The sequence below is a fragment of the Colias eurytheme genome, chromosome 6 (genome assembly GCF_061535395.1).
Source record: "Colias eurytheme isolate Ceu_HAF_F1 chromosome 6, ilColEury1 Martin Lab GWU primary, whole genome shotgun sequence".
In the NCBI taxonomy this organism is placed as follows: Eukaryota; Metazoa; Arthropoda; class Insecta; order Lepidoptera; family Pieridae; genus Colias; species Colias eurytheme.
The window spans coordinates 11,138,343-11,166,032 of record NC_142985.1 but is presented as its reverse complement, the minus strand read 5'-3'; the positions used below and the strand labels follow the sequence as shown (position 1 = coordinate 11,166,032).

Sequence of the window (27,690 nt, the reverse complement as noted above, 5' to 3'; positions counted from 1 at the left end):
TACATTTTAAATAATTTTAATCATAATCGACTGTTTGCAGTATATGAATTCGAGTTTCAAGTTAAGAAATATACATAATATATAATATCTAAATATATTTTATGTACAGATAAATAGAAAAAGTAGTCGAATATAACTACCAGCTATCGATAGATCCGAGCGGCGAGAGTGCAGGCGGCCGGCGGAAAGCGGTGCGGACGAGGCGCACCTCGCCATAAAATCTTAGAAAAATAGATAAATCGCTCAAAAATGTCAGAATCAGTCGAGAAGAGAGAAGAGTTCGTGGGTATAATAAGAGAGATCAACGAAGAACGCTGATTAGACCCATCTCAAGCATACTCAGTGTCAGTAGACAGCGACCGTTCTGCTGGTGACCGTCTACCACCGCCTTCCGCCGTTGCCGGTTCGCCTGCTTGCGCTTGCGCGTACGCCAGACTCTTCTGGTAGCTGAACAGCTGCCGCTCCAGAGAGTAGTTCTCCGCTTGTAGAGCAGCGATTTCTCGTCTGTAAAAAAATGTTGTAGTTTAACTATTTGGTAAAACATACAATACAAAGTGGATAAAGTCATTTCGATAGTTAATTACCTCATTTGATGAGCATGTAAACGACAAAGATCATCATAAACATGATAGGTAGCTTGGAAGAGTAAATAAGTGTCACCCCACTCGATGCGCACTCGCACCTCTCCACCGGGATGTAAGAAAGGACTTCCAGCGCGGGATACATCCTCAACCCGCAATGCCGTCTCCATCATAAGACCTTCATCGGCATTTTCTTGAGCGTAATAGTTTTCAAAGGGTGCACCAGGTAACTCACAGGCATCTGGCTCGCCCGGTGCTGATACAGTACGCACTAACCACGCAGACCAACTGACGTACCGAAGATGATTTCTGGGCACATGGTGAACGTCCCGATACAACATGTGAAGTCTCACTAATTCTGAATGTGTATCACAGCGCATCGCCCACGCTTGCTTATCACGATCGTAACACGTCGCCGCCCTTCCGCCTACGGGAACAGCCAATTCAGCCAGAGCTCTTGCCCATACCAGTTCCACAGTCAATCTTACGCCCTTATGAAGAAGTCGAGAAGGCGGACGAGGTATCCAAGGCGGAGTGCGGCCTTCTGCATCACATAAGCACTCGAGTGGTCCAGAGTGTATCCGTCTATCACCTTCACCAAGAGCGAGAGCGTATCGTACTCTGCATAATTGTCCTTCTCCTGATAATCGCACCAACCGCAGACTTAATGGTTCTTTTCCACTTCCACCAGTAGCTGACACAGACCAATCGAACCCAGCGAATGCAAAAGGAGGAGTGTCAAGTCGAGGAGCGCGTAGTTCAGACGAATATAGAGTTCTTACACGCGACATGCTCAACTCGAGTTGGAACTCGCCGCGTGCGTCTGCGAACTTTGCTGTGAGTTCTGCGAGAGAGACGCATCGCCCGCGGCCTTGTGCCGCACATCCTGCGTTAAAACGGACTTGCTTCCCAGAGAAACCTTCATTAGCAGTGAAGTGATCGCGGCTTAGAAGAGTGAAAGTGAAGTCGACGTAAACTCGCATACCCTCGCAGACACCTCGCCATACCAAATAGACACCTGAAAATAAAGTATCTTGTTCATAGAGCTTGGTTACTTATGATTTACGGCCTTATTGCTACTTATTACTTTGCCTAGGCTGAAATAATTGTCTACTATCAACTCATGTTTTAGAACGCACCTAGCGCTGTATCCGTGCGACTGAATGCCACGGCCCATCGCTGGTGCGCGCAGCTGAAGTCCTTCGAGGTGACGTCACGGTCGGGCTCCCTGGTGGCGGACCGGGTGACGACGAACGTGAACACGTGCGTATCGGCGCGGTCTTTGAGCCGCGTCGCGCGGTACAGCAACGCCATGCGCCCGCGCACCGCTCGCCCGCCCCGCCTTCGTCTAAGTAAGGAAATTAGGAATATAGTCTCTAGACAAAATGGCAAAGCGCCTGATATCTATTGGTTTTCCATGTAGATTTGCGACTTTTGCTGTAGTCAATCTAGACATTTAAAAGGTAAAGAATCTCCCATTCAGCTGAAAATTTATAAAATAGGTCAAAACATCATCTATACCTACATATAATATTAAAAAAATACTAATATCTATTATAAAGATTTCAACCTATTTTCTAAAAAGAAAATTAATTTCCATGCTATCGATCTAGGACATTCACTATTATTTTAGTAATTTTTAATAGCACTAGTCGTGAGAAATATCGCACGTGTTATCTAAGTATATCGCAGTCGCATTGTATTATTTATCATTATATTGCTAATTCCAAGGACCAACACTTATCATACGTAATTACAACTTTTTCACGAACACAAAATATGATATTTGCTGATTACGAAAAGGCGTTATCTAATAATCTTAGGTACGTACTGTATAATTTCAATATACTATAAAAAAATTTAAAAACATAGACTTACTTTAAAATGAATTATATATAGTACCTACTCTTATACCTAACCTTATTTCCGTCTCTCTGAAGATGACAGAATATAACTAATGTATGAAAATTGAAAATAAGAGCCAAAATGTGTTAAGTATGACTATCAACAAGTCGTGAAACTGGCCCAATGCCAAAACACTGTTCAATGTGAAGATAGAACAATGTAACAAGGATTTTTATCCTCTATCATTTGTCCGGCCTGGACACGTCACGTATATCATAACTGTCGGTTCCGGAACAAAAACCACGGCTCAATTTCCTCAATACCACCCTGTTTCGCATTTTTATTTCGCACAAAGGCTTTCGGAACACATAAATTTTCAGGAACCATCAATTATCCACAGGAAAGGCCCCATAGAGACATTTTATGAGAACATTTTTGCTGAATAACAATTTCGAAAACCATGAATAGAGTTTATTCCATTATTGCATTTAGGAGGATGTTTTTATTGGGCGATCATAATGAAATTTTTAATACAGGGGTGTTGCTACATGATACGGCTAACGGTCGAGGCTGTCAGAATAATGATCAATAAACGTGTGGATGCGAAGTGAACTTCAGAAATAATGATCACGTTCGTTATTATTTTGAATTGGAGGTATGGTTAAAAGTTAAAACAGAATACTTGCTATTGTGCGTATATCTTCTAAATTGATAAATGTTTATACATTTGCATGTTCATTTGTTTGTCTTTCTTTCATGTCGCCACAGAGCGATTTTATTATATAATTTTTGTGTTTGAAGTTATACAAGGCTACTTTGTGCTAGAGTGCTAGAGTGACATTGGCTACTTTTTACCTTGGTGAAACATTTTCAAATAGTTAAGTTAAATTTTTACAAAGGTAGCAAACTAAATATATTTTATTGTAAGTTATGTTAACAAAAGAGTAAATTGCTTAATGAACTAATTTCTTGAGCATTTTCTGTACAATTAGACTGAAATCCTCCGGTCAGTTCATTTCCTTCTGAAGTCAGAACATTCACTGCTTCAATGAAACATAACTTTGTAAACATTCTGACTGCCAAAGCTTTAAATAGAGCTAAATACCTGTAGATTTATTTGCAGGAACTATATTTTATGGTGCTTTTTAATGAGCACTAAAAATTTAAATTAAAATTGTTGTAGTATTATTTTTCTATAACTAAGTACGATAATTTTTGCTCCGTAACTGATTTAATTTGATAATTAATAAAGTACTGTTATTTTAAATTAACGTGACAGACTCATTAATTCCATTAATTAATTTTGGGCTGAACAAATGATTCTCAATTTGGCATACATAAAATTTATCATATTCATAAACAGGCGTGAATCAGCAATTTTAATTGTGAATATTTAGCGGCGCCATGAAAAATATTCCATTCCATTAATGTATACATAACGTTATTACCCGTAACAAATATGTTGACATTTAATTTTACATGGCAACATTATCGAAGTGACGGAGGGTAGCATTTTACGAACGAACCTGATTTTATGTGACATAAAATGATAGTAACTCTGGATAAGCATCCCCCTACGCCCGAATAAAGGGAATCTACACGAACATCTTAATTCAATAACTTTGAGTATAAAAACCGCATTTGAATTTACGGCTTTCGCAACATTATCCAGGATCATAAAGAAAAGCTGTAATATCTTTTAAAGATGCTTAAGTATCAGAGAAGCAATATGAGACAGCATCACGCGTAGAGCCCTACGGCCTACATTGTTTTAATAAATGTATGTGTAGGTAATTGGTTCTTATATATATTATTTTTAATTTAATTACAGAAGTTTATTTTTAAAACAAGTAGGTATATGAAACGATATTGACTTTGATAGTACAAGTTTAAATTAGTGTAACGTAAATAATACTTAAACGTAGGTAGACTTTGTTGATAAGATCTTAATGACACTTTACGTACAAGTAAAACAATATCAGTATATTGAACGTAGAAACATATCGAGTTTGTATACATTATAATGTAACTTCGAGCATTGTTATATAAACTCATACAAGTATAATATAACTATTTAGAAGCGTCGAGTAGCAACTGAAAGGGTCCAAAGTTCAGACCTCTTCGTTAATATTTGATCGAATAAATCATTCCTTGTCGTGTTCAATTAACTTGGTTCAGTTCTAAATGAAGACTAATAATCTCCATCTGTATTAGTTTTAGTTTATTCGTAAAACTTTCTTAGATTATTCATATTAACTATTTGATAAATGAGATCGTTATCCCAAATAGAAAATTCTGTTCTTATTCTATTCCCTTTTATTTTTGTGTGTTATTAATGTTCCAGTGAATCGATCATAGAATTTGTTAAATTTTATGAAGGTAATATTTTGTATCTTTCTAATTTACTTTCAATACATCTCCCTTTCTCACACCCTATATGGTTGTTTTCCGTAACATAATATATCTTTAAAAGTTTTTAGGACATTGTCCGTGCTTTCCAATTACAGCACTAGAGCGCATTATGCGGCATAATGCTTAACGTTGAATGTTCCAACTACAGCAACGCTTCGCACAATCGAGCACTCTTAAAAGTAATGCGCGTGAATTGGTGCGTGCAATCGATTTATCGTTAGTAATTATTAATTGTTGGAAAAAAATTTAAAGCTTTCGTTTCATTGTAGTTTTTTCGAAATAATCAAAGTTAATTCAAATTGTGTTAAAAAAATAAATATAAGTATGGATGAAGGTACAAACATTGAAAAAAATGTTAATGAAATAATCAAAATCCAAATTACTTAAAATAACCGTAAATATTTTTCAACCAATTATTATGTACCACTTTATTTACACATTAATGAGGTTATTTCTAACTCTATGAATATTTTTTTTTTCAACACTGAACTTAGCGCAACCTGCTGGTGCGTTTCACGTTCCAATTAGGCATCAGCTTAATTCGGCATTGTGCGCCACTGAGTCGCATTATGCTCTGTAATTGGAAAACAGCCTGTATCTTTAGAATTGATAAACAGATATTCAACAAATACATTTATTACACTTTATTTTCACTACGATGTCACGAAATCTCACCGTGACGTCTTACATCGTCCCGCCTAGACCAATTGAAGTCTAGTGAGGAAATAGGAGATGTAAGCCCGGTTCGTGATTTGTGAGTGGCTGTACGAAATTAGACAACGTCGCTACAACTTAGCGTTGGAAACTAGACTTTCTTACTATGTGAAAATAGACTATTGCTTTTTAAATGTAACTTTAGGAGTAAGTATTGCTTTAAAATGTAACTTTAGAGGTATGTTGTGGTCGAAATTTAATACAATATGTAGGAGTATATTTAACGATTAACGACTACGCCCCACTTTATTGTAACATCTGGGGGCACGGCAGTGCCCCCGCCAAGTCGAGCAAAAAAAAAGCGGCACGGCCGTACCATCCTTTTCTCGAAGCAATTCGGGCCTTTTTCGACCCCCTATAATTCGGTTGTGGATAAAGCAAGAAACCTGAATCTTCAGTAACTAATCCGGCATTGTATAAACACGGAATATTTAAAATTTCAGTCAATTTGAACCAGTAGTTTAAGAATGACAACTTGTTAAAGTTTCTAAATTTTGTCACTCACTGACTCACCGATCATCAAAAGTCCAAGGCACTTCTAGCAGACTTAGAAGCTTCATATTTGGAATACATATAGAGTTTAGTGTCTTAATCATGGGAAAACTTAAATATTTTGTAATTTCGGTCCAGTTTTCCAAATACACCAACTGCATCAATAACTTTGTAATCCCATATAAATATATGGGATTACAAAGTTATTTATGCAGTTGGTGGTTGGTGGTGGTATCAAAAAGAAAGGCTCTACAAAAAGAAGTGAGATCCCATCAAAAACATCCTGTAAAAAACCCAAGTCTCGCAGCTCAGTCTTTCTACCGTCAAAAGTTGTGAGATCCATGTAATACCAAGTCGGTTAATCTATTTAGTGTCTACTTGAAGGACCTTCTGTCTTAAGTTATTACATAAGTTATTATCATGCCAATATTAAAAATATTTAACGTTTTAAACAAATAGATCGACTTGGACATCGCATGAAAACAAAATGAATATTACAATATTATATTAGATTCTTTAGTCTCTCGCGCCTCACGCGATTGAAACTCTCGTTCCTGTTGGTCGCTGGCCCGTCGTGCTGTGTAGTGTGATACATACTAATAATCAAATCAAGCGATGTCCAAGTCGATCTATTTGTTTAAAACGTTAAATATGTTTAATATTGGCATGATAATAACTTATGTAATAACTTAAGACAGAAGGTCCTTCAAGTAGACACTAAATAGATTAACCGACTTGGTATTACATGGATCTCACAACTTTTGACGGTAGAAAGACTGAGCTGCGAGACTTGGGTTTTTTACAGGATGTTTTTGATGGGATATGTTTGACAAATGAACATTACAATACGAAAGCAACAAGGTATTTATCATCGCGATACGTGTAGGGAGCTCTCTAAAATATGTATGAGACAACCCTATGCGTATTAATATACAGGTAAATAGAGTGAACAAAGGTAATATGTTTGAACATTATTGCTCTGTGATCACATTTGAAATTGTAACATTTTATTACAAACTTATTCTGCTCGGATGCAATGTCCCACTGCGGTTCTATTATTACCTTTTCGAATGACATAAAATGAAATGAAAACTACATTATTCTGTTGTAAAAATAAAAGTCTTATTGCTTTTTTATTCAGTTATTTTTTTATCACTCGATAGTGTTAGAAATCGTTAACATGTCTGCAGAATTAGATTTCATTTCAATCCGACGAACGTGAAATGAAATGATAATTTATTCAAGCATTTAAATGTCCGCTCACTCATAATAAAAAATATTCATAAGTGAAGTGGAAGAAATTCGCTAGCACTCGCTAAAGTAAAGTAGTAGTAAAGTATTTCATCCGGACGCTTTGCTCAGAAAAAATTTCATTGGAAAAATAATTCTAATTAAAATTAATTGGTAGCGGTCGGAAAATTGTTAGCGGAATTATTTACAATAGTGTTACTACTTCAGTACCTACACATTAAGGATAATTACAAGCTTCGCAAAAATACTGCGTGTAATGTAAAGCACTTCGGAGTTTAATTTAATTTATTACTCCCTTAAGATTTCTGGAATTTAGATTAAAAACAATTTAATGTTTGCTTAGAATAAAGAATCGTTATGGTAGATTACTCCTTTTTATTAAAGAAATGGGTCGTTAGTAATTTAGTGAGAAACTGTAATATATTTTACTAAAATAAAAAATCTTGTCGAACGAAATCCCTGTGGTTTTATCATTAAGGACCGAATTACTATTGAAGGAACAAGAAGAATATGTAAATATGTATATCTCAAATTCACAAGACATTCCGTCCGTAACTCTGAAAAAAATAATATTTTTTTTAAACCCTCAAATTCAGTTTGTGATTCACAAGCAAGCATGTTGCTTTTTGTTAGACAACGAGCGTCTAAATCACCTCCCTCTGTAACCAACAGAGCGAGACAACCCACGGCCATTCCCTAAATTTGTATAAATTACTTGTATATTTTGTCAACTCCAGCTTTTTTACAGTGAATCCTAGGGTAGTCAAATTTTGTTGCGTGAATCAGGAATTCAAAATGAAAAGAATACAAGAAAATGTTTGCGAGTTCTTTTAGTTATAAAATGGAAATTATATCGGCTATTAGCATTATAAAAGTTGTATAATACAAATTACAATATTATTTATGAAGCATCCATCGTGAAATATTTAACGCTTTGACTGTACAAAGTATGATAATTTAGGTAGGCAAAGAAATCTTAAGACTTAAAATGAAATACTTATTATAATTTTATTTTCTTATAGTACCTAAATATTAAAATAATATTCAAATTTGATTTTTAAAAAAGCAAAAATATCATTAAACTTAGATGTTTAAAATGTCTTATATATTTTGCATTTCTTTGACTCGACTGCCAAACAAAAAGTAATATGAGAAAATATTAAGAATAAGTAAAAAAGGCGAAGACAAAGAAAACTTTAAAACCCTTTGGCCGTTTCTCCCACGATTTTTCATCTCGAAAAATAAGGTTGATATAAAATAAATTCTTGAACCCGTAGCGTAATGAACCATTCAAATCGAACACTGATTTAACGGTATGAAAGCTTCTCTCAAACAAACAATTTGCGATTGAGGAAATAGTTGAGATTCGCAATATTTTTCCTCGAAGAACGTGTCTCTTAAACGACGAACATTTTGGCAATGGCGTTGTTAACGTGAATCGTTTTAATAAATCTCTTTCTTTCGTATGAAAAGCACATTTCTTAAACAATCTTTAAAAATAACCTTAGATCTTTTTAAAACATATTAAACATATAACGTTCGTTAAAGAATAGAGACCCCAGTGATTGGCATCACAATACACGGAAAATTATCGAATAAAAGTTTACCAGAGCTCCCAGGTGCCACACATTTGCGTTTGACAGGTTTAATCCTAGCTATAGATCTAGTATTGATCGTTGCAGGAATAGACAAAGCATGCGGTCTACCGACCACAGATAATTAATAACCGACCATAAGCACTCCAATACTACTGGAATGGATTCCTGGATTCCATAGCGATAATGTTCAGTATTTTGTACACTGCGTGCGAACACCCGTTAACCTGCCCCTAAAGATTTAACGATGGGGGTTGGACGAATGCCCCCACTAATCGCCTCTATTGTTATATAGCGTGATTTCCTCTTTTTACTTTTATAAATTTCCGAGAATGTTTATAAATGAATGTTTAATGTCCCGGATTTATAACGCTCTTATCAGCCGTTTCCAACGACACAGTTTTACGTTCTGTAAAAATACTGTTTTGAAAAGCGATTTATTTTATTTTACATCGTGGAACGCGTGTTGTGCATGATATCGTGTGACATGCTTTTATGAAGTATTTTAATGCTTTATAATTATTATGAAACCTTTCCATGTTAACTGAAATTGAAACTGATAACTATGTTCGTTTGGTGATACATAGTAGTTTCACTACAAAGTTATGATGTTTATTATATTCATAACTGCTTTAAACTAAATTGAATAAGAAAATTTTCGTAGCGCCATTTCCTAAATTGTGCAATTCAAATCATAAATTTTATTACGATTGGTTCATTAACATCTAAAATATACTGAGATTTAACAAAGAGTCAAACAAGCAATTGTTATAAAGCTCGCTGTTAGATCATCTAACTTAGAACTTATTCGATCTATAATTGGTCAGAACTTGTTGCCCTAGGGCCGTTTATATCAACCATCGGGGCTAGAATATTTTATGGCAATGTTTTATACGCCCTTAAATGGTTCGCTACTCATCTGAAACTAATTGAAACAAATGAATGATCGCTATCGTTTATAATTAATAAGGGAATATGTTTGGCATTTCTTTATATTGTTATCGAACCCCTGCTCGCAAAACGTTTTGAAATGTATAGCTTTACTGATATATGCTTTGTACGAAGTTTGTATTGTTTTGATATAATAATATCAAATATGACTCACGTGCACGTGTAGTATGAATAATACAGGCATGTTTTGATGGAAAATGTTTTCATGGTAATAATAAATTTTAACATGGCAACAATCAAGAAAACTGCGGAAGTCAGATCGTTTAGAAAGTTCCTCAAACGAATTCATTTATTCGACCGTTGTTTTGTGTTTCAGCCTTCTAATTAGTTTGGAAAGTGAATCAAAACAAACGAAATTGAAAACATTAAAGAAGGTCGAACAATATAAAGGTCAATCTTACACCGGGGAGTGTAAAATTTGAAATGTTTTGTTTTCGAGTATAAGGCAAAATTGTTGTCTCAACTCGTAACATATCATTATATTAACACGAGAAATAAGTATTTACCAAAATTACCTTAATAAACCATTGTGGTTTTTTAAGGTAATTTTGGTAAAGTTGGTTTCTTGTTAGGTATTAGATGAGCTATATCCTACACAATCTGAAACAAATCTCTTTCAATTTCTCAACATTTGACTGTAACCTTCCACGGGAATTGTTATCAAAAACCACTCAAATTATTGTAATACACCTTTATCCACGACACAATTCCAGGTACATCTTAAATCACATTTCATTTCAACCGTCGCAGTTATAAAGCTGAAACACGCTATAGAGACGAGCTGTGAGCACCTACATAAAAATAATCCCCAGATTATATAATTCAATGTGCACTCAGGCTTACTCCAAGATTAAGGACACACGATGTGGATCCTATCTATATTGTATCCTTACCTTTATACTTGAGTATGACGTATATAAAATTTCTGGTAAATTGATTCTGTTTTACACTTATAGAGGAATAGTCACGTTTTTACCCCACGTTCGTTATTTTCGAGAGATTCTTGACGTGTGTAAATCAATTTGTAAGTCGTTAATCCACACGAACATACATATTCTATTTTACATACCGATTTTTACGCTACTGTGAACATAAAAATAGCTTTACAAAAGAATCCATTATTTCAATTTATTTGGTGTTTTAATATTTTGCCCAATATTTTACTCAATATTTTGTTATCAAAATAATCTGATTAAGCGTTCATTTAAATATTCGAGAATGTTCCAATTAATCCTTAATCGGTAAATTTATTTAGCTTAGATATTTATAACTTAGATAAAGATCTTTGACTTTACTTACTTAAATGTTGTTAATGTTTTATTTTTAATTTGCTATTATACCGTAGTTTTGTTCTACTCGTAACAATTTTCATTTTCCGAGTAGGAAATGGAAGCCAAACTACAAGGAGCTAACCAAAAATTTAGGATATCCATACTAATATTATAAATGCGAAAGTAATTCTGTCTGTCTGTCTGTTACTCAATCACGCCTAAACTACTGAACCAATTTGCATAAAATTTGGTATGGAGATATTTTGATACCCGAGAAAGGACATAGCCTACCTTTTATTGCGAAATATGTACCACGGGCGAAGCCGAGGCGGACCTCTAGTAGGTAGGTTATATTTTAATTTGTATTCAAAATTTTCACTTTATAATATATAACTTCTTATGAGCTTTTTATAGGTTCGCGTCTTATACTTTATTTTCTTGATATGTAATTTTTATTACGAAAATTAAACGTAGCATAAGCCTCCGAGTAAAAGATGCAATAACATTCTTAAGGTATTTTCGACTCTACCTAAACTTTTTAAATTCTACAGACGAAATATAATAATATCTTATCGTACCTACTATTAACAAAAAATATTTACACATAATTGCGTAATTGTACAAGTTTTTCGTTTGAATGTATTTCTCTATCGATGTTAACAGGAAAATGGGCTATGGATTCGCAATAGCATTTAGTGGCCAATCTAATATCAGAGTTTTTGGCCATAAAGGAATTCCAATAAAGATTAATGGTAACTGCCTGAAGGTACGGTAGTTTTTATCTACACATCTAGGTATGTAATGGCTGCGTTTTCCGCTTTTCCAAAGTTATTTTAAATTATACTTACCAAGTTACTGGTACAAAATCTTTATGCTAATGCGTTTGTATAGCATTATTTTTATGTGTTAATAGACGTACTTTTAGAAGTTTACTCCAAAAATAAAGCAATGTACTTAATTATTTTTTTTTATTATTAGTGTGCCAGCAGGGAAATGAATTAACTACGTACTAAAAGTACATTGAATAGATAAATAGATAGTAGGTACTCGACACTTTCCATACTTCAATAAATTAAGATCCCTCACCAGTATAAAGCACAAATTTAGCAATATCAATATGTATTTATAAACAGCCTTTGAACAGGTGTGAAAGCTCGTCGGTAAAGGGCTTGATGTTATAAATAGTTCACGGACGACACCTAGTTACCTACAGGCTACATCCCTCGATATGAGTGCCCAAAGGATTATATTTTTATCACCGAACGAAATGTGAAGCCCGAAATATTACGTAGAAACTTTTACGTCACATTTTTTATAGTTGAGAGCCGCACTGAAGCCGCAAAATTCCCTAATGCACCGTGACTTTTCACAATGTTCTTTCACTAATATTTATTAAGGTAATGATGCTGTTATACGGTATATGGATCACAAAATAAACTTATGTGAATTCTAAATAAAAGCAAGGCAGGCAGGTGAGTTACATATAACGAATTTTCTTCTTTGCCAACATTTAAAGATACCAAAATCGCTTTACTCCATGACGTGACGGTATTGCCATGACGCGACCTTGAAATTTTACTCTCAAAGCGCCTGAATAAGTTTCACTTGAAAAAGCAGACATCGAGTTCCGACACAATTATAATTACATGTTTCCCTCAATAAAACAAGAAACTAAATAGCTAAAATGGATTCATTCTCAAGCAAACATTCGTATTCAAAAACGAATCCCGCCCTGTTTCTTTACCACGGTTCAGAAACAAGAGGGGTAAAACTGCTTACTCATGAAACCGTAACTCAACGTCATACATCACGTTAAAACCACGCTCATAAGCCGAAAAGTTTATACTCAATTCCTGTCGCATGCTATACCAAGTTTATTATATGAAGTAATATTAGTAATGCTTGTTTGTGGCTTGCTAATAGTGAAATGTGTGGAATTATTACCGTAATATCAGATTTACGTAAACTGTTTAACATACCTATTTACTTGGGAAAGGCTAGAAGATGTGATCGTAAGTCAAATTAAACGTGAATTTAAGTACTGTAATGGTAAGCATAAATTTTGCACAGAGCACAGATTTTGTCACTCTATGAAATAATGCAAAATATTTACGTAAGTTGTAAATTCTGCAAATTACAGTCGCTTACTCAGTTTTTCTATAAGAAAAACTGCAAGCAATTTGCTTAAAGCAGCAACAATAACGGCTTTTCATATATCACGGCCACTATTTATTTATAGGCAACTTATGTAAATGAGTACTGAATCGATAAGTGTGAAGTGTAACATGCAGGGACAAAATGGGAAGATTCAAAGGCGCGATGAATATTTAACATTATAGCATAATATGCTTGTAAAGGTACCTCAAAAACCATAATATCTATACGAATATTATATAACTGAAGAGTTTGGTTATTTGCTTGAACGCGCTTAGCTCATGAACTACGGACACGTTTTCGAAACTTATTTCACTGTTCGATAGTCCATTTATCGAGGAAGGCTATTATAGGCTACCATTGGGTTACGACCAATAGGAGCGGAACATTGCGGGTAAAACCGCGGGGCACAGCAAGTTCTGAATTCTGTATACATCTTCTTATATATAAAATTCTCGTGTCACAATGTTAGTCTGCATACTCCTCCGAAACGGGTGGACCGATTCTCATGAAATTTTCTGTGCATATCGGGTAAGTCTGAGAATCGGCCAACATCTATTTTTCATATGTACCACGGGCGAAGCCGGGGCGGACCGCTAGTCTTATATATAAAATTCTCGTGTCACAATGTTAGTCTGCATACTCCTCCGAAACGGGTGGACCGATTCTCATGAAATTTTCTGTGCATATCGGGTAAGTCTGAAAAACCGCCAACATCTATTTTTCATATGTACCACGGGCGAAGCCGGGGCGGACCGCTAGTTATTTTATATTAGGCACATACAGGTAAATTAGCTTGGAGAAATTTTTGCATATGTAGTGGTGTGTATATTACTCAGATCTTAGAGCGCGTTTCCACTATATCGTTCTGGCCTATACAAAAATGTTTCGATATCCTAACATTACTATTTAATTTTATACTTATTCCTAGCAACACTTTTGTTTTCAATAAAAACAAGTTTTTATTTGAAAGAAAATGGTTTTGACTTTATAAAAAAAAATATATCATTCAATTTCACGTCCTTGAGCAAACGACAAGGCGACTACCGTGAAACAATAAAATATCGTGTCCATAATAATTTGTTTCATAATTAATATTTGACCATAATAATTACGAAACAAAACAAATAAATAAATCGTCACTTGATAGTGGAAAGTGGAAACACGCACAAAACCAGAATAAACCAGTTTACGCTGTCCGCAGGTGCCACGTGCAGTCGTTTGGTACCGTGAACATAAAGCACACATTTCATTCAAAAATTATAATTATTACGTATAGACCGGGAGATATTGACACAAAATTTCGAGTCATTTGTAACAGGATGGCGGTTCTACAGGGGTCTTAGTACGCAATGACAAAAAGAAATAGTTTGGAAAATCCAAAAGTGCACGCCTCATAATTTTTTTTTAATAATTATTTATTAATTATTATTTTTGTTTATTTAATAACAATTAAACCACATCGAATCAGACCCTGAAAAATGAAAGGGTTCTATTCCTGAGCATACTCAAGCGTAAGAGAAAAAAAAAGACTCGATTAGTAAAGTATTTCGGTCGCTATCGTGTTAACAAGAAAATCCTCCGCACATATAGACACACGGACGTCCAAGACAGAACTTTTTTAAACTGTTTTTTAACTAGTTTAAATAACAAAAATGACATCAAAAATATCATGAATGTTAAAAATAGTGTTTTTTCTTAATATGTGTGTGTATGTATTATCTTACAAGTGCAATGTATGATACATAAAGACATTTTAAGTTTGAAAAATCAGATGTTTTGCGCGAAGTGACAGTAGTACCCACCTCAACGCTTCGCTTATGAGGCGTGCAAAACGATGGTGTGAACACTGGTACCGGCGGCTTAGTCGCGTAGGCGTTAGTCGAACTCGTCGGAAAAATAGCGAAAGTCAAACGATTTGTAACACAAAAATTTTAGAATTTACCGATAGCCCATAAAAAAGAAGTAGGCGGTAGTGTCATGCCATACTTTTCCAGTGTGACTTACAGCCCGCCATACCAACGCGAATGTGTTGATTAAAAAAAAAACAATTCAACCATTTGTACCAGGCTAACTTTTGCACAGGTAACCATCGTCGTGCAGCTATTTACGAAAATCGCCATGCCATACTTTTCGGACGATTCCAAATGGTCGCCATACCGCCGAAAATCTGCAAAAATTTTGTGTCAATATCTCCCGGTCTAGTTAATGTAAAAGTTATACGTATGTTAAATGTGCAAATATTAAAATAAAGTCTCATCTTTTTCAGAGGAGAAACACATATAGTTTAATTTAAAATCCCTTATATATATAAAATAAAAACTAAAAATAAAATGTTGTTTTATTTTATTTGCTGACCATACACTACTACAAACGCAAAAATTTCTCCAAGCTAATTTACCTGTATTGTAGTGTATTTATATCACTTATCTCTACTTTAATCAGTCGTCTATCAGCTTTTATAGTGGTATACGTAGCACAAGTCAATATTTGGAACTCACCCTCGTCAAGTAAATTAAAGAAAGAGATTCGATTCCAGCTTCTTTGCGAGTAAATTCTAAGAAATACGAAATACGTGAATTTCGCTCGAACATGAATATTTTCTGCCGACGCGATAAAGGACCTAAAATGTGGAGTGGGTTTTCTATAAACGCATTAAATCCTGCTCTGCTTACTATTACTATAAATCTGTCCTGTGAATAGATTTTCATAAAAAATCACGTAGATGTAATAACTTATGGATATTCTGTCTTTTATTTTCTTTATTCTATCTATTTATACAATCGCGAACGAACAGCTGTAAGTCCTGTACGGTCTTTAATAATTACATAACAAACATCATATTTCGCATAAGACTTCTTAAGAATTCCTAACTTGGATGACTTGAATTAAAAACAAAATACGATTTCATAACGAATACCCAAAACTTTTGTCATCATTTCCATATTTGATTTCAAGCACCCATTCACGTTGAGACAAAAAGATTTATCTTCCCTTTACATTTGAATTAAAAGCAGAATACTTTTAGTTCAAAAATTATGGCATCTCATCAGAGCCCGCAGTCGTTTCCTCGTTTCTTCGTAAGAGACAGGTATTGTGCTAAAGTTGATTGAGAATCTAATTGTCGTCGTGTGAAATGGCGTAGGTATAACATTCATTGTTTGAAGGGAACTGAATTAAAACATACGCTATGTAATTTTCAGTGAAGTTATAAAATCAATTGCACAAGGTCTAAATCAGAAATTACGATCGCAAAATAATATAAAATTAAAGTATTAATATTATTTCGTTTATTTCGTAAGTTACATAACGAATTCACTGTTTTATTATTTTATTAATATTCTTTCAGTAGGTGCATTATCTTCATTTTGGAAAAACAAATAAGTTTAACAATAAATTTCTTCCTGCATACGAGTCTGAATTCGATTAAACGTGTTTCTCGCAAAAAATACATACATTTCAACATCACGTATTAATGCACCATAAAATATTTATTCTCCATTATTTACTTTTAATTATATTATGAATATATTGTGGTGGTTAAATATTACGAAAAATTATAATTCTTTTACTGACACTTCACGTCGCTTGAGTGAAAGTAGATGTTGAATGGATGCTTCAACTTGATTGCCTCGTTATAAGCTAACGAAATATGGATGTTTGTATAATAATGTACGTTATTCATTGGTCATTTGTGATTGGGAATATTCAACGATAGTTCAAGACATTTATAAAACTACTACGATGGTATCGGTCGACACCAATATTTGTTTAAGGGCAAATTATACTTTTTAATAATATTTTTAGTAGAATCTTCTATTATGGATATAGGATAGAAAAAATAATCTGATTTTTTTTAGTAAAATGTCTAGTTCACTCATGTTATATTTCACAATCTTTTCAGTTATTCTAACATACACAACAACAACATAAAATAGAAAGATTGTAAATATTATGCTCTGTTTTCACATTTATTTATTTAACAGTAACCGAGTATAAAAATTACAGGGAAGCGTCGAGGGCGGTCCCAGACAAATAATTCCACGATGAATTTTCATGATGTTCATTTGAAATTATTTATGCATTAAATTTGTTTTAGTGGCTTGTAGTTTGTAGCAGTGATTTATTGGACAATTATGCTAGTGATCATTTTAGTTGCTCTTGGGCGCTCGCTCTTAGTCAATTGATGTCGTTTGTGTTTTATTCCCGTGATACTATTATTCTTTTATTTGCTTCGTTTTAATGACAAACAATATTATAGATTTACTAGCGGTCCGCCCCGGCTTCGCCCGTGGTACATATGAAAAATAGATGTTGGCCGATTCTCAGACTTACCCGATATGCACAGAAAATTTCATGAGAATCGGTCCACCCGTTTCGGAGGAGTATGCAGACTAACATTGTGACACGAGAATTTTATATATAAGATAGTAATTGAATTCTGATGGTAAAAGAACAGTTATGTTATTAAATAAAACGGAGAATTAGATTTATACCACAAATTCTGACTTTTTATGTAGCAATATTTTTCTTTATTTTCACAAAACTGATAACAACTTAAACATTTTTCAGGAATTACTTACAGTTTCGTGTTAGTGACAGGCACATACACACTGTCATAAGGGGAGACCTCACTTAACTGGTTGTTATCGACTTATGCTGAGAAAAATGGGGTCGAGAACTAGTGAATAACAAAAAGTTAGATATGTCTCTAAGGGTGTACTGATATAATAAATGTAAAAGTCTTTCAGTGTATCAACTATCTACGTATCAGCTGTAAGATTAAGACTAAACCACAGAAAAAGTCAGGCAAGATTTTTAATCCTAAAACGTGAAAGAGGTGATGGTATTTTGTATGAACAAGTTGCGAGCGGAACTTCTCGTTAAAGGTACGACTGACACCGTAGGTTAATTAGTAACAGTAAACACAATCAATAGGAGCGATTATCGAAATTGAATTCACGCGAACACAATATCAAATTCGGCAAACATTTACACGCAAGCAGAGTTAAGCCATTAGGCCCTCTTGCCCTAATTGCCAGCCCACCTGCTTACTTGAGTACACAACACTGACGTAGGGTAAACATCATTTATCAGGGGAAAGTACGAATAATTAATTTATAATCTTACCTTTGTCAATATTTCCCTGGAGGTATAAATTTAAAGGCACGTTGGAACACATTAATTTTAACAAGTAATTATTGGAGGTAACCCAAGTGGTTGTACGCTTAATATACTCTGTACAAATTATAATCATCTTTTATAATCTTTCGGTGTGATATTTCACTCGATAGGTAATGAACAATTACAAGACTTTGTTTATTATACTTGCCAAATACAATAATTTGCTTATTTGCTTGGTATCGCTATCATAATATTAAGCCGATATTAACGACACCTTTTAAGATAAAATCCTTCACACTCATAACACTCCTAATATTATGTACACATACCATAACACGTACACATTTTTGTATATAGTTTTTACTTTATAGCACATAGTTAAGTATATTATAACATTCTATTGCAGCCGACTAAAACTCAAATACAGCGTGTGCAGAATTCGTGTCAGGCGATATGAAATTCAGTTCCAATTAGTACAACAGATAACATCATACCTATTATCTTGTACTAAATATAGACTCATTAGCTCTGTGTAGCCGTAATCAGGAACTCGTTAGAGGACAAAAGCGTAGTACTTTCATAATCTCAAACGAATAATGAAAGAATTACGAATGCACTAAACAGAACTTGACCTAGAAAACTAAATTGTTATTTGAAGGCATTTTATCACCTTTAAAAAGAAATCATATTTTCACCTTTTCACTCCACATAACACGAAAATACAAACTTCGTAATTTTCGTAGCGTATTCTACGTATTCTACGCTACGAAATTTTTCAATATATTTCAATATATTTATTTATATAAAAAACAGTTCATCGGTTATTAAAAAAAGTCAAAAGTGAAAATTTGGCAAGATTCAAAGATACAAAACTCCATGGCGTGACAGTATTGCCATGACGCGTCCTTGAAATTTTACTCTCAACGCGCGTAAAGAAGTTTCACTTCAAAAATCATATAGAAAAAAAAATCCACTGTATTCGAAAATTAGGAAAGTATCATTTATTTATTTATTTATTTATTATTAAACATACATACATACAATTACAATTACAATTTATTACAATATACAATTAATATTCATGTAAAATTATATAATTATATAAATAAAAGGCTACCAAAACAATTTATACAAGCCAATGTTTCCCTAGCTAGGTTACTGGGCAACCTGTGTTTAGGAGAAACAGCTTGCCTCTAAAATGAATTCACAAAAAGCCTCTTAGCAAATACTTAATTATAATTAAAATTGGTTAGAATAGAGAGTAGAGAAAAAAAAAATATGTATAAATTTAAGATGTGAGAATGCTGGTGTGTCGTATGAAACTGTATCGTATGAAAGTATATATATTTGTGCGTGTAAGTGTGTGTGTGTGTGTGTGTGTGTGTGTGTCTGAAATATTATATTGTATTTAAGCAAGAGTCACGTTTACACTTTAAGCCAGTATCTCAAGAAGTTGTTCTGTCTCGTCATAAGTTTTTCCTAATAGAAAGGCGCGTACGGTTAATTTACATTTAGAATACGGTAAGGCATAGATGCTAAGACTATCATTAATTTTGTTATACAAATAGGGTCCGAGGTAGTAAAAGAACCTCTTGGTGAACCTGCTATATGGCCGAGGAACAGTGCAGATTTTGTTCTTTCGTCGAAACGAGATTGTAACTAGAGGTGTTAATCGGTGTTGTAAAATAATAGTCTGTAAAATAAAATGTTGTCTAACGGTGAGAACCTTCCAATCTTTGTACAGGTCGGTTGTACAATACTGCATAGGTTTAAACGTAGAGACTTTCATAACTGCTCTTTGAGCCACCTCGAGGGGCTTCAGTATGGTTTTTGCGGCACCTCCCCAACATACAATACAGTATGTGACAACAGATTCGCACAAGGCATAGTAGACGGTGCGTAGAACGGCAGTGTTCGTGACGTGTCTCAAATTCTTAAAAATATAAATAAGTTTTCTGACCCTAGTTGTTAGGAGACCAATATGAGTTTTATAATTTAAAAGTTTATCCAGAGTTATGCCCAAGTATCTAATATTATCTACAGAATTAATGGTTGGACAGTGACACAGAGCTGTTGTTGGCATGTGACAGGAGTGAGCTTTTACTGAAATTGGTGTTTGAGGTTGTGACTTTGAAGAAAGAGAAAAGGTTATTAGTTTTGTTTTAGAAGTATTCAATGTCAGGGTGTTAGTAATAAGCCACTCATGTATATAGTTAAAGCCATTTTGTGCGGTATTTTGAAGTTCAGACCACGAATTTGCGAAGAATGTTACAGCAGTGTCATCTGCAAAGGATACTATCTTAGCGTTAGGTATATAGGCATTACAAAGATCGTTAATGAAGACAAGAAATAAGGTGGGTCCAAGTATACTCCCTTGAGGTACACCAAAGTGAATAGGAAGCTCCTTACTTGTGTAAGCTCCTATTTTTACCATTTGTGTTCGAGTCGCTAGGTAGCTCCTAAAGTAGTCCAGTTGCGAGCCTCGTATACCCATTATTTCGAGTTTATTTAGAAGCGTGGAAGTTCGAATGGTATCGAAGGCCTTGGCGAGGTCGAGGAATATTGTAAGAACCTTGTTTTGTGAGTTCAACTTATTGACAATGAAAGTTGTTAGTTCCTGAACTGCATCAGTGGTGCTTTTATTTCTCCTAAAACCAAATTGTTGACATGAGATAAGTTTGAAATTTTCTAAGTAGTTTATTAGTCTATTATTTACCAAGCGCTCAAGAACCTTCGACAACGCAGTGAGGACTGCTATGGGGCGATAGTTACCAGGAGAAGCTTTTTCTCCTCCTTTGTATATCGGGTGTACGATAGCTTTTTTAAAAGAGCTGGGAAAAGTAGAAGTTTGGAAGCTCAGGTTGAAAATATAGGTTAGGACAGGGGCCAAAGTTGTCGAATATCGTTTAAGAACGGAAGGGGGAATACCATCCCATCCGGATGCTGCATTTGTTCTAAGAGAATGTATAATAGTCTTAATTTCGTTGGGATCGGTTTCAAGTAGAACAAAAGAGGCTACCGGACTCTTACACTGCGGCAGAGTTCGCCCCGTTGAAGAGTGGCTGTTGATTAAATTTTTAGCAAGGCTCTCGCCTATTCCAACAAAGAATCTATTAAGCTCGTTACAAGACTGAGACGGTGAGTTGAAATTTACGAAATATTACGAAGCTTAATCGTCTTACGAACATAAATTAGTAGTTTTGCACCATAATTTTATTTATAACATTGAATATTGTAACAGATTTGTGCTTTTCAGTTCAACTATTATCATCATGTATTATTTTATGCATGAAAATTACTTAGAAGACTGGGAGAGCATAATAATTTAATATTAAAAAAAAAATATACTAACAAAACTGCTCTTTTCATTTCCATTAAACAAATAATCCCCGGTCATGTTAAAAATTCAAGAGTGTGACTCCAATAGCAGTTATAAGTGGGTACAGAGCCTCGGGCTTTACATTATGTACTAATAAATGAAACGGTAACTCTTAATTATCTTCCTCTTCCTCTCCAAGGCTTTTAATCCCGATTCTGCCACACGATGATTTCCAATTACTATTGTTATTCCTATGCCTTTCACAATGCTCTGTAATACACCTATGTTGTTACGCTCATTATTATAAAAAACCTATTTTATCTCGCTCATGATGTAAAAAACATTATTAATATTTTTATTATTTTACCGGGAATCTTGCGTGACCAACTTGATTAATCATTTCGGAAATCATAATATGTCTTTGCCATCGATTTTGTGATTAGTCTAAAGTTAATATTTTTATTCTAGCACTTACGTAAACTAACAATCAATGAATAAAATACCCGGTAATGGAGTTAATTCTTTTTACAAACATCATTGTTTAGTTTTCATTGTTTTAATGTTTATAGACATAAACCGCTTAACGAATTTGCATTAATTTGATAATACCTACTCGTAAGAGCGTGGAAGATTAAGGACAGGCATAGACTATTAATATAATATTGGCAGATAGTCATAGCGACAAGAATTTTAATGAATCAAATGTAATTTGTCAGAATTTAAGAACATACAGATACAAGATTAAGAATTCAGTTTACTTAATTTATTTTTTTATGAAAATAAATAGTTAAATAATAAATAAAAAAAAAACACTTTATTGCACAATGCACAGACACATAATACAGTTTCGCAAACAAAGGAATCTTCACTGTACAAATTGGTGGCCTTATCGCTTTGGAGCGATTTCTTCCAGGCAACCTTGAAGATACATGTTTTATTATCCTTTATATCCTCCTATAATAATGAAAAATTTACCGAATCAACTAACTGAATTACTAAATACGTTTTGAAATGTCTGTATTAGAAAATCTTTACCTTTCGTACAAAGATACATACAGATGAAAATATATTTTATCTACATGTAAAACGGATCAAATGGTCATACAGTTCGAGACCTTATGCTCCAAGGGTTATCCCGATAGCCTATAAAAAGCTACATCTACAAAGTTTTATCCTGTACCCAACTCGATATTAAAAGCAAAAAGCATTGATATTGAGGTCCATTGAGGCTTAGCTCTGAATTTTGAAGCATGAAACACAAACCATATTTTAATATCAAAACATCATCGATATGAAATAGAGTGAATGTAAATTTCATTTTACACTAGCGGTCCGCCTCGGCTTTGCCCGTGGTACATGTTTACGTTTTCTCTACATAAGAACCATCCTCGTACTTCAAGGAATATAATAAAAAAAGAATTATTGAAATCGGTTCAGCCGTTCTCGAGTTATGCGCTTACCAACACATTTTGCGATTTATTTTTATATATGTCGTGGTCATATCGTAGATTTGATCATTTCATGATATGAGTGGCCATTTCACGAAATGGTCGCATATCGTGAAATGGCCAACATAGTTTGATCAGATCGTTAAATCGTCAACGTTTCACGATTTGGTCATCCACATTTGGCCAGATCGTATTAAATATAAAGAGTCCATAAAATATTAAAAAAATTCAGAATAACTAGTTATATTCTAAAAACTTGTTTAATGTCATTAAAGTTAGTGCCGCGGCAGCGGCCGGCGAATGCCATAAGCGAATCGTTTTTGCCAAGTTTGCAATAGAAAACAGTTAGGTTAGGTTAGGTTAGACTTTGATAAACAACGCACGAGCCGAGCGAGCAAAGCGAGCGTGCCGCGGCAGCGGCCGGCGAGTGCCAGAAGCGGATCGCTTTTTAAAAACAAACAATTATAATAATATAGTAGTAGTTCCTTAAATACTTTATTTAAGTCGCATTTTTTCTTAAATACATATAAGATATCCATATTTTCCATAGTACTCGTACCTCTTCGTCGTAAATTCTTTGCTATGACTTTCTTCATAATATTGTTATTAAACGAATTATGAAGTTTTTAACTGCGAATAATTTAATTTTCGCCAGCGGCCGCCATCTTATCACATAAACACAGAGCTTGCAGCGCTTCTACCAACGATTAATGTAACTATTTTACGATATGATCAAATAATTTTGATCATTTCATGAAAAAACCGTGCGTTAATTGGCCATATCGTGAAACGATTTCTTATCATTGATCTGCCCAAACCACATCATGATGTGGCTAAACTAAATTGGCCATTTCACGATATGCGACCATTTCGTGAAATGGCCACTCATATCATGAAATGATCAAATCTACGATATGACCACGACATATATAAGATTATCGTATTCGAATATGCAAGAAAAACCCATTTTCAATGTTTTTTTTTTTAATACTTACCTAGTTAACTATATTATAAGCAGGTTGTATAATCCATACGTTTTTAAAAAATATATTTATTGTTAGGTATAGTTATTTATTTGATTTATAATATAGTGTTTTAATGCAATAATAGTTTGAAATAAAAGTTTAAATTATTTCCAATAAAAATGAAAGCGTAGGTATGCTTTACTTGTTGAAACATTTTCCCTTTTAAAAGTATGCAGACCAAACCGCTCACCTCTAATGTTATCTTTTCATTATTAAATAAGTGAAGTGTCTTAAATTACTCTTGATAAAGGCAAAGGAAAATATATAAGTATTCGCAAGCAATTTAAGTATACATGCCGCTAATTCAAACGTTACTCAAATAACAAAGTTTATTGAAAATTATTTTTAACCTCCTAAGGACCAATGGCCTCATATAAGTACATAAACACCATCACCATTACAACCCAAAGCACCAAAAAGTTTTAACTAAATTACCAACCACTGTCCTCATCCGATGACAAAATCGAAAATTCGAAATAACTTAAAAAATACCGCGCTTTTCTGCCTATGATCACTGTGTAACGCGATTGGCTGAATTGAACTATTAGGTTTGATAGGTAAATGGGTTATCCAATCACAGAATTTTAAAATACTTTAGTTAAAGTTTTGAAAATGGCTGGTCAACGTAACAGAGGTAAGTTAAATCGTTAATTATCATATTAATCTCTCACTTGATTTTCATTTGGTATTGAAAAATGAATAGTAAAAACAGTACAGGAACGTATTTTAATTAAATTTAACGAAACAATTCATATTGTATTTTTAAAATTCACGGATAATTTTTATGTGATCATGTGTGAACATTGGTCGTTACTTACAATATTATTTTCATTTTTTTTGTACTCATTTGAAGACATTGGTAGTCAATGACTATAAAACATTTAATTAGTTAATAATTTATTTTGTTGTTTTACAGTAATTTTGAGTGTGATTGTCCTGTTTTATGATTATAATTTATTTAAACTGTCAACAGGAATTACTATTGCAATCAAAATATACAGTTATCTTCCTTATTTTTTCAGTTATTTGTGACGATAATATCATCGATTTCCTCGCCGACTGACGGAGATTTTATTCCTAGTGATGAAGACTTAGGAGACCCACCATTTGTTTCCGAATCGATTTTTAGTTAGCTCATTGATATTTCAAGTTCCTAATATTGTACTTCCAATGTTTTTATTTCTTTTTTTAACATATTTTCAGATAGTTTAGATATTTTATTACCTAATATATAGTAAACTTACACATTTAGAATTTAAGAAAAACTGTTTTTAATTCTTTTGTATACTTTGTAGAGGTTTTTGTATGATCTCATATTTTATAATATAAGTAAATAACAAAATCTACAAGTAAAACCTTATTTTAATAAAAAAATTTTTGGATTCACTTAGGTCTGATGTGATCACATGAGAACAAAATAAATCGAGTTTTTTTTTTCAGAAATGTATTCTATAAGCTATATTTTACACAGATAAAAAATCCCACAAGGAAATTTTAACTCTAACAATAAAAAAAATAAAAAAATATCATTGGGTGGCAGGTCTATTGTATTTTTATGTACTCAGGTGAGAACAATGGGTGGTAATGCAGAAAAGGATTTTTTTAGCTTGGTCCTTAGGAGGTTAAAGCATAGACAATTTTAGAAGTGCTGAAAATTTTCCCGCCTGATTTGATCTGTGCTGTGAAACGTAAATCTGTCACGCGCGTAGACTAGAGATAAAAGCCATTGCAAATATTGCCAGAATATAAACGATATTTTTAGTGGATAAAACATTCATGTTTTAAGGGGATTACACTAGTTTTTTTTATTCTTCTTTGTAATAAAAGTTGGTTTGTTTTGCTCTATATTCATATTTGATAGATAATATTAAAAACACATTTGCCTGCACACTTCACAATTATTAAGCTTGTAAAAATAGATGCATTAAACTACAGAAATATAACTCATTTATAAGTTTATTCCTTTAATTTATGTATAGAACAAGCGATGCGTTAAATATGTATGTTCAATATATCGAGCTGTTGGACAGAATTTGTGAAGGTGTCACGTAGGTGCAAATTAGGTCGCGACTAACGTAAACATACGATTACTAGGTAGCCTTAGGTGTATCCATAGAAATCTAAATAACAAGACACTAGAAGTCGTAAGCGTGCGTGACCTTGTCGCCACTCAGGTGATTTGCACAACACCAGTGCATTCGTCACTGTTCAGTTGCTCTGGAGACGTATGAGTGTATACATGGTGTGTTTCAGCAATTCCCATTGCGGAAATTCTTCCACAAGTTGTAATTATACTTATAAAGGAATAATATTTCATCGGAATATATTTTTTTTTAGAAATAATGCCGTTTTTCCTTAAAATTATAGAATATTTACAAGTATTACGAGCGTCACCATAGTAATCGAAATAACAATGAATGACACAGTCGACCATTCTTATTATCACGTTTGTTCGTATTGGAGCAAAAAGTCTCATATACTTAGGGATGTTATTCTAAAATAAACCGTAAATTCGTGCGTTAGGATACATATTCAAAAGCTTAATTTAATAGATAAGTTAGTTTTCACTAAAATCAAGCTGTCCAATAAAAGGCATAGTTTACTTGTGTGTACTGTTTAGCTTTCGGTTTGAATGTGTTGATTTTGGCGACAGCGGTTTTCATACGAATTATGACATTTTAGCACTTCTATGTGTCTTGTTATTTAGATTTCTATGGGTGTATCCTATATTTTATATAGGTATATGTTCTTGGTAAGTATATTTTATAGAGCAATATTTCATAAAAATATTTCACGTACGTGTTAAAATTATGAGGAGCACACAGTTTAAAAATGATTTTAGAAATATGTATAAGAAATATACTATAATAAGTAGGTTAAAAATTTATAATAAATTACTAACATTAACAACTAATTATAAAATAATTTCACATTTCTAGAAGAGTCAATCACAACACAGACTAAAAAAAGTTGTTCAGTAAGTAAAAGCGCGCGAAAAAAACGGGCACAGACAATAGACTAGCGAAGTTTGAGTGTAGCATAAACATTGCTGCGCAACAGGCGCGTACCTGAGGCGGTCGGCCGGGAACTGCGGAGCGCTGAGCCACCGCGCCGCTCCTCGCGGACTAACGCAGCGCCTGCCAGGACGCGCCCAACCAACGGTGTTGCTAACGTTGCCTTTTATTTACCTCTAAATATTAGATTGTTGTATTGGTGAAAGTAAATTTGGATGATAGCCAAACTTGTATACTTACTAAGATAAGTAAACAAATTTCGCGTATAAGGAACTAATTACTTTAGATTTATTTAGGATTTTATTGCTTTCATCATATTTTAGGAATTATAGTTTGTGTTTTGTGTCCTTTGTTCTTGTACTTTGTACCTACATACTGTATTGTTACTAAACTGTTACTAAATACTAAATCCGTAATTTTGTATTTTATTTTACAGGTATCATGCCAAATACCAGCCAAAATGTTTAAAAAATGTTTTTTTACTTGACATGATT

General features: G+C 33.7%; 1 protein-coding gene across 2 annotated transcripts; it reads right to left on the bottom strand.

The window, feature by feature from the left end:
• Window positions 1-27,320, bottom strand: LOC149908031 (uncharacterized). Of its 2 annotated transcripts, none has more exons than XM_090103162.1 (4): window positions 27,251-27,320; window positions 1,721-1,929; window positions 585-1,599; window positions 1-504 (listed from the first exon to the last, which is right to left on the bottom strand). In XM_090103162.1, exons 2-4 carry the CDS (start codon window positions 1,893-1,895, stop codon window positions 330-332), a joined length of 1,365 nt encoding a protein of 454 aa, XP_089959288.1. In that variant the 5' UTR covers window positions 1,896-1,929; window positions 27,251-27,320; the 3' UTR covers window positions 1-329. The 2 variants fall into 2 exon arrangements, with proteins under 2 accessions (XP_089959288.1, XP_089959287.1); XM_090103161.1 differs by lacking the exon at window positions 27,251-27,320 and adding an exon at window positions 27,085-27,214.
• Window positions 27,321-27,690: the final 370 nt, after the last annotated feature.